General features: G+C 41.1%; 1 protein-coding gene across 1 annotated transcript; it reads left to right on the forward strand.

The window, feature by feature from the left end:
- Positions 1 to 2,480: 2,480 nt before the first annotated feature.
- fem1a (fem-1 homolog a) lies at positions 2,481 to 6,283 on the forward strand. Its single transcript, XM_067605563.1, has one exon. It carries the CDS (start codon positions 2,669 to 2,671, stop codon positions 4,520 to 4,522), a length of 1,854 nt encoding a protein of 617 aa, XP_067461664.1. The 5' UTR covers positions 2,481 to 2,668; the 3' UTR covers positions 4,523 to 6,283.
- The last annotated feature ends 2,527 nt before the right edge of the window (positions 6,284 to 8,810 follow it).

Below are 8,810 nucleotides of genomic sequence, written 5' to 3' on the forward strand. Positions count from 1 at the left end.
TTCTTTTTTTTTTTTTTTTACCCTGCAGCTTTGTTTTAGTCATTTTGTCTTCTAATAATTCCTCGGGACAGGAAACGATTATAAAGCCTTCTTTGCTGCCCTAAGCTTTCCATTTTTCCAAACAAGTCTGAGGCTGGGTCCTGTGAGACAGGCACAGGCTGGGTGTCATTTGTGAGGCTCTTAATCCTGGTTCTCTGCATGCAATATTGTCTCTGTGTGCATTCAAACTCCCTCTTTAATTTTAAAAACACGTTTCCTGTTCATGCTGCCCTCCAGTGAGTTTCAAATAGTTATTAAGGATAGCAGGAGGTGGAATTGCACTCCAGGAACAATTGTTGGCAAGCGTTCTCCTGCTCTAGATATAATTATCTGTATAGTGAGGTTATACTGTAGCTTGATTTATATGTTCCATACTTGGGTTGCTAAATGGAGATGCATGTGTGCTGAGGTAATAGGCTATGAGAAATACAAAACATACTCTACAGTAAACACTAATACATTTGTCAGGCACACAGGCATGGTCCCTCTGAGTAATAAAGAGCATTATGAAAGAGTAGATCTTATGCCTCCTCTACTGGTGAAACGACAGCATGACACTTCACCAAACCCCAAAACTATAATTAAAATTAAAGCATCAAAATGATTTTTGGCAATTTTTAATTGGCTGCTGACCTGCCCTGGGTGTCTCCTGCCCTCTGCTCTTATACAACAGAACAGGCAATTCTATGAACCTGAAAAGGAAAGAAAAATACATTAAATTTTAAAAAATGTAGGCACTCTGAGAACACTTTCAGACTTATACCCTGGAGTGATCTGCAGCCAGCTCCATTTACTTATAAAGCACTGCATTAAGTCATAACAAGCATCCATTTGGGACTCATTCATCTGTGGGCTTAAAGAAGATTAATTTCCAACAGACTTGAGAGCAAAGAGATAAAACTGGTCAAGAAAAATTAATCATTTTTGCTTCTATAGACTTGGTGAAGCTCAAATTATTGAAATGTGTTTGTCTAATAATTTCTAAATTTAAGTACACCATAAAGCAAAACAGACTCAAATGCAGATAAAGGTGCAAAGGTTTATTTTATTTTATTTATTTATTTATGCATTTTTTTTTTTTTTTTGCTTCCATTGATATTTAAAGGTCCTGCAAACTTATTTTTTTCAATCAGCGTCTTACTATTACCGATAATGATCCCACACGAAAACTAAATTTTCTACCCAAAACAGAATAGTTTTGGTTACTTCATATGAGAGAATTCTGTCTGTGCTGTTTTCTCTGTACTCCTCTTATTGATTCGGAGTGGGCAGGGCTCAGTTTATGTGTTTTCGTCTATCTATCATTTACCCCTTCATCTGCACATACTCATAGTATTCACCAGACTGTATTAATAGTACTGTTTTTAATCTTGGAGTATGTACTATGCTTTAGCCAGCCAGTTATTCATTACCCTATTAATGTGACATGACTGCAGAAGCCTTAACTATCTACTAATTCTGTTTGCAGTACATGATGGAGGATGTTTGCTCACAATGCAGGAGGCCTCAATGTGTCACATAAGCACATAAGTGAAATCCAAAACAATTGAGAAGACATAAACATTGAGACAGCTAAGACTGAGGTGACTGTCATTTCACTGCAGTGATTATTTTAGCTTTCCTTAGCATGTATAATTCAGACTGAAACTGATGATCTGAAATGATAGTGGGTAGGGTTTGTTGGTAGTTTTAAAAGTCAGACTTTATAATGCATTATAAATACAGACTTTTCTGGTAATTTGCAAATAAAGGCTATACTTAACTATGACCAAACATACAGTATAGCCCAAATGTCTGCTTTTATCATCAGGGGGCAAAATATCATTTAAAAAACACCTTTGTTTAGCAGTTTTGGGACAATTAGACAAAGAAGAGGACTCCAGCATCTCATCTTCCCCTGCAACTATTTTTGTCTGTTTCCCCAGTTTGTCTAATAAAATAATAATTGATGTGTTCACTATAATTGTCAAAGGCTTTAACAGATATCATTTTTAAGGCCAATTTAAGGTAACAAAGCTCCACGTTCAGTAAATAGAACTATTTTTTTGATAAATACATATTTGTGTATTTATTTCTGATTAATCACACATTATTGTTGGACTGTATTCACATGCAGGAGCATATTTATGTCTTCAGTGATGAGAATCAATTTACCTTTGAAATTGAGTTTTCTCTCAAAGGGTGTATTGGGTTTGTGAACCCACAGCTAGCAACCACTTTGTTCTCCACTGCGGACACAAACTGGCACCCTCTACCTAGCTGAGGCGGTGCGCCTTGTTGGTCTGAACAACTAAAACAAACGAACCCATCAGCTGTTAGGGCATTCAGTTCAAAAGCATCATGGGAAATGTTGTTCTTTGAAAAGTAAAAAACCGCCCTTCTCCCGGGAATGGGAATTCCATCAAAACTACGCCACCCATAATGCCTCACTGAAATCGTAAACATAGACCTGTCAAACAACACAAACGCCATCTTGACGGCACCCTCAAAATGGCAGAAAGATGTAAGCTAGAAACCGAGTCCAAAGTAAGATTCCTGCTCTCTGCTATTTAAAACCAGACTCGCCAGTTTTACCATAAACGAGTGGTTATGGGGTTGGTGTCCAGCGCGGCAGCACACAGCCTGTAAAATGGATATAACGACGGCGGTTTTCAACGCGGCCAGAGATGGTAAGCTGAAACTTATCCAGAAGTTGCTGAGCAACAAAACTCCTGAGGAGCTGGAGGCTCTAGCCGAGGAGAAGACACAGGGAGGCACCCCTCTGTTGATAGCCTCTCGATACGGACATTTAGAGGTTGTAGATTACCTCCTTGAACATTGTAAAGCAAATGTTGAACTCGGAGGGTCTGTCAACTTTGACGGAGAGACCATCGAAGGGGCTCCGCCGCTGTGGGCGGCTTCGGCAGCCGGTCACCTCCCTGTGGTTAAAACGCTACTGAAACACGGTGCCTCAGTGAACAATGCAACACTAACTAACTCAACGCCGCTGCGAGCTGCCTGCTTCGACGGTCACCTGGAGATCGTCCGCTACCTGGTGGAGCACAGAGCTGACATGGAGGTGGCCAACAGACACGGCCACACCTGCCTCATGATCTCCTGTTACAAAGGCCACAAGGAGATAGCCAAGTTCCTCCTGGACCGTGGTGCCGATGTCAACCGCAAGAGTGTCAAAGGAAACACTGCTCTCCACGACTGTGCTGAGTCAGGTAGTCTGGACATCATGAAGATGCTGTTAAAGTGCAATGCTCGAATGGAGAGAGATGGATATGGCATGACCCCGCTTCTAGCTGCAAGTGTGACAGGGCACACCAACATTGTGGAATACCTTGCCCATCAGCCTCGCACCTCCAGAGAGGAACGCATCGATGCACTAGAACTCCTTGGGGCTACTTTTGTGGACAAAAAGCGGGATCTCCTGGGAGCGATGAGGTACTGGAGAAGGGCCATGGAGCTGAGGCAGCCAGGGGACAAAGCCGGTTCCCTGACCAAGCCTCCACCGGGGCCCCCTATCCCTGCCTATGGCTGTGCACAAGAGGTGAACACTGCAGAGGAACTGGAAGCTTTGATCACAGACCCTGATGAAATGAGGATGCAGGCTTTGTTGGTTCGCGAGCGCATCCTGGGACCATCCCACCCAGACACCTCCTATTACATCCGCTACAGGGGAGCTGTGTATGCAGACTCAGGCAATTTTGAACGATGCATCAGCCTGTGGAAATATGCTTTAGACATGCAGCAGAGCAATCTAGACCCTCTCAGTCCCATGACAGCCTCCAGCTTCTTGTCTTTTGCAGAGCTCTTCTCTTTTGTCCTTCAAGACCGGGCTAAAGGCACCCTGTCAACACGCATCACCTTCCACGATCTGATGACTGTGCTGGGGAAAAGCGTGAGGGAAGTAGAGCGAGCTGTGGCGCAGAAGGACAACCCCCCAGAAGCTCCTCAGTTCACCAAAGCCCTCTCCATCATCCTCCACCTCATCTTTCTCCTGGAGAAGCTGGAGTGCAACCCAGAGCAGGAGCATCAGAAGAAGCACACAGTGTACCGCCTGCTAAAGCTTAATCCCCGAGGCCGATGCGGCTTCACTCCTCTTCACATGGCTGTAGACAAGGAGACCACGTCTGTGGGCCGTTACCCCGTCGGCCGCTTCCCCTCCCAGGCGGTGGCATCGCTGCTCCTAGAGTGCGGCGCAGACGTCGATTCACGTGACTGTGAGAACAACACGCCACTCCACATCGCTGCTAGCAATGGTTGCCCAGAGATTATGGCACTACTTATGAAGGCCGGGGCTCACTTTGACGCTACAAATGCACAGAGGAAGACAGCCTACGAGCTGTTAGATGAGCAGAATAGCGGACACCCAGCCCTCTACCCGCTGAACTATGTCACCCTTCAGTGCCTGGCGGCGCGTGCAATTGAGAAGCACAGACTGCCCTACAGGGGACTCATCTCTGAGGAGATGGAGGCTTTCATTGAGCTGCACTGACTTCCACTACTGTTCCCTGATGAGGCACCCCTGCACTACTACTCTTCCTTTTGACCCCCCTTCCCTTACTCTGACCGGCCACCAACCTGTCTCCTTTTGACTTCTGCTTTAGTCTTGGCCCAACCATTGCCATCCCACCTTAATAATAAAAAGTAACGATACATTTAATTTGTACCGCACTTTTCATTCATAATGAAATTCAAAGTGCTACAGTATTAATAACATAGAACACACAACATAAAGAAAAATAGTAATAAAAGTTAAGATGAAAAAGCCTGAATAGAAAGGAGAAGGGAAAGGTTTGGTTCTTGTGTCAGACCAACCCGTAGCAATAATCATCCAGCACCTGAGCTTAAATCTCTGGCTCAGATCTGGTCAGTTATCACTAAATTCTAATGTTACAGTAAGTGATGTAGACTTTTAAAATGACTATTGGTTTTTCTACTGCTATTTAAAGCAGGATGAAACTTCAACTTGACATAGGCTTTAATGCATTTTCCCCTTCACTGAAAAGGAGACTTACAATATGATGGTGCTTGTGTGTGTTTGGTGGTGGCTGGACTGTTTGAAAGATGGGTTTTTAGTATTACTGATAGAAAGCATCTGATCAAACTAGCCGGATAACATGCATGAAACTGAAGAGTGAGTTCACTTGTTGTTTAGCAAAATCATCCAGAAAAGATGTGTTTGAACAAACTCACCATCTTGCTTGCTGGCAAATTTTTGCCTGTTTCTACTTGTTCACATGTAACATCTGCTATTTTTCTTTGATATGGGAAGGTGTTGAAATTACTGTGCCAAAGTGTCAGCCAGGAGGCTGTTTTCTGTTACAGACTGTAAACTGGTGGCAAAATGAAAAGCAACTAACTTATCTTCCTAATTATAAGCAGAACTATTGACTTAAAGTGACAGCCTGCAGAGCCATCATTTGAAAGACTTTGAGACTGAGGCTGAGTCGTTTCCCTCTGGCAAAGTGAAAAGAGCAGACGAACACTCACCAGTCTGCACACAGACATTTATAACCTATGCAGTTTGTGATATTCCAATCAGAGGCAAGGTTTTACAAGCAAAGATTCACTGCATAAACAGATTTGACATCTTCAATTTTAGATGCTTATTTTAACATGATAATTAGACTAAACTGGGGCTGCTTCATTGACAGTGAATCGGTATCTCCATCTGAATTTATGAGCTAAGAATGTTTTCTTAAAATTTTTGCCTATGTCCGAATGAACAGTTTCAAACTAGAACCTACAACGTGCCTACATCTCTACCCTCAGAAATGTCAACATCAACAAAGATATTCAATTTACTGTCAAAGAAGCAGTTTCAGAACGATGATGTTTGTGATGACAGAAACATCAGTCCAATTCTCTTGTTTGTAACCTTGGGAGAAGTCACAAATGAACTCCAAGATCATGTGTTAAATCTGTTTTTGAGTGAACTTTCCCTTTAACCTCAGATGCAGTTCACAGAAATGGAACAGATGGCTCTCCGGCCATTCCTGCATCTTAGTCTTATTTTTAATAGTCTCTCTTTTGTTTATCTTGTGTTATCATGAATGTTTTATTTGTCTGTCTGTGCTAAGCACCACCAAGTCGAATGCACACCGAGAGGCTCTAAATCCCAAATAGACAACTTACATTCAGGCTATGAACTGTCGCTGCCTTTCTCTTTCTCTACCGAATCGTTTAACTGATGATAACTCAAGAACAAAAGTGTGTTGGAGATATCTGAATAAAATTCAGTATCGCAACAGGATCTGTGTGATTGTGTGTGGGTGAACTCAGTATTGGTTTTGTTTTTGATGTGCAAACTAGGCTTAAAAGTATCAGAAAAAAAGAAAATGTGTCTCTCTTTTTATGCTCTGATTTGTCACTAGTTCTTTCATTCTTTAATGCAGTTGCTTACAGTGGCGGCATTTGGATTAAGAGCCTCATTATACATATTTAGGTGGATTGAAATAGCTGCAGTAGTAGCACATAAAATCCCTACAACCACACCAACGCAGCCAAGTCCATAAAATTATCTTATTTCGAAAGTGCAATACACATGATTTAGGATTCATAAAAAGCATTACATTGGTGGAATAATATTTTATAATAGTTGGTCTAGGGATTTATTAATTAGTGCCCACTTCATTCACCTCTTTATACCAAACATGGTCTTTCCACTCCTCTGCTCACATAAACTCAAGGACACTGAAATAAAGCATAACAGAAACTTGATCTTTCGGAGTCCTGCACTCTTAAAGTATAAATAGAGTGTAATTAACGTCACTGCTGCGGGGCAGTGGTAGAGACAGGGCTCTTACCCTGCTAATTTTAGGGTTCTTTTGCCCTAGCCTCAACTCTGAAAATGGGAATACTGTAATGCTATACAGTCAGGCAGGTCACAAGGTGACTGCTAGAGACAGTTTACAGACAACAGAGACGGCATTATTCCACCAGGAAACAGACACAATATAAACTCATTTATGTTAAAGGTGAAAATACTGGAACGTTAGGTTGACCTAAAATAATTAATGATATGCTGTTGTTACTGTTAAGGTAAACATGACAGGTGTCATGTTGACATGGTCAGGTGAGAAACACCAGCTGGTAAATGGGGGTCTAACATGCATCCAGTAATAAAACAACAATCTATTAATGATCTGACCTCTGACCTCTCTGTACAGGGTGCCAGGTGACATAGATAGTTAGACATAAACTAAAATGATGACATTGCAAACTGACTTATGTTAAGAGGTCAAAGGTAACTGTGCACTTCCAAGAAGTGCATCTCTTCACTTATAAAAAGAGTTTTTATCAAATCAAATCAAATCAACTTTATTTATATAGCACTTTACTCACAACACAGTTGATCCAAAGTGCTTCACAGCACACAGAGAGGAAGACAAAAACAAAACAACAGAAAAATAAATAAATAATAATACAAGTAAAAGCACATGGTCATACAGAGCCCATAGTGGCAACACAGACCTACAGAGACTTCAGGAGAAATATCTGAGCTGGATTAAGTGAGTAACAGTTAAAAGTTAATGAGTAGAAGTATTTTTTTTTAGTTGACACTTGAAAATCTCAATAGTGGAGGAGAATCCCATAGTTTTGGGGCAGCAATAGAGGAAGCCCATGTCTCCATAACACTTTGTCCTGGATGTTGGGACAGTCAGAAGTCTTTGTCTGTCCCAAGGTTTTATGGTGATTTTTAGTGGTGATTTTTACTTTTGGGATTGATAATATAAGAGGTTTACTATTGAAAAATACAGACCTACCTGATTCTGGATTTAGAGAGACATGAAGCTTTTGTATGAACGCTTCCACTCTGATGTAAATGCAGTAGCTCATACTAGCAGTTGCCCACTAGATGTCACTAGCAACAAAGAAAATCAATCAAGACTGGTCGCCTTTGTTCCTCTAAAACCATGTGATAGACTCAAAAATGGTAGCTGCCCATTACCATCAGAAGTGGTGGCAGTTGGCTAATTTTCCTCTCTTTTTTTTCGACAGAAAGAGTGAGTTGCATAATTTTACAAAGCTACTGTGCAGGGTTTAATATGCATTTCTAATGTATGTGGATGAACAGTGATCCAGCTAGGCAGAGTTGCTGACGCCACTGCATATCTGTGTTTGCAGAGCGCTGTATGTATGGGGGTCAGCAAAGTGGTTAGAGTAAATCCTCCTTCATATAGTCCTGAAGCATCATGACAACCTTCAACACCTCAGAATTTGCCCTTGTGGTGGTTGGTTTTATGACCTAAATAAGAGCCAATCTTAAAAAAGAGTGAGGCCTGTTATAGTCGATGTGGCATCTCTTAGGATTAAAAGCAAAATGGATTAGCTATAATTTTCATATTTTTTTCCCAATTTTATTTTTATTGATATTTTTAAGCAAAACTAGTGGGTTGACATGTCAATTTTCCCCAGTATTCCCTCGTATTTTACATATTTTTCATATTAGGTAAAGGTCAGATACTCCACAAATTTATTTCATTGTTGCAGTCCAGTCGTCCTTGGTTGAAGAGTTTTCCTGCAGTCATTTCCATGTGACTCTTGCTAGCAGCCAAAAGCATTTCAAAAATGTATGTACATCCTTTACCATATATTTATCTTGGATTTTGCCCAGGTATAATGTGACTTAAGAGCAAGTCCAAAGTCCAAAGCATATTTTTATTGTTTTTTTTTTTTTTTTTTAAAACAAAAACATTTTCATCCACATCCCTGTAAAAAAAAAGCTGCCTGAAATAAATATGCATTTGGGGAAAAACACTCAGTTTACCTGATTGATA

The sequence above is a fragment of the Thunnus thynnus genome, chromosome 12 (assembly GCF_963924715.1).
Source record: "Thunnus thynnus chromosome 12, fThuThy2.1, whole genome shotgun sequence".
Lineage (NCBI taxonomy): Eukaryota > Metazoa > Chordata > Actinopteri > Scombriformes > Scombridae > Thunnus > Thunnus thynnus.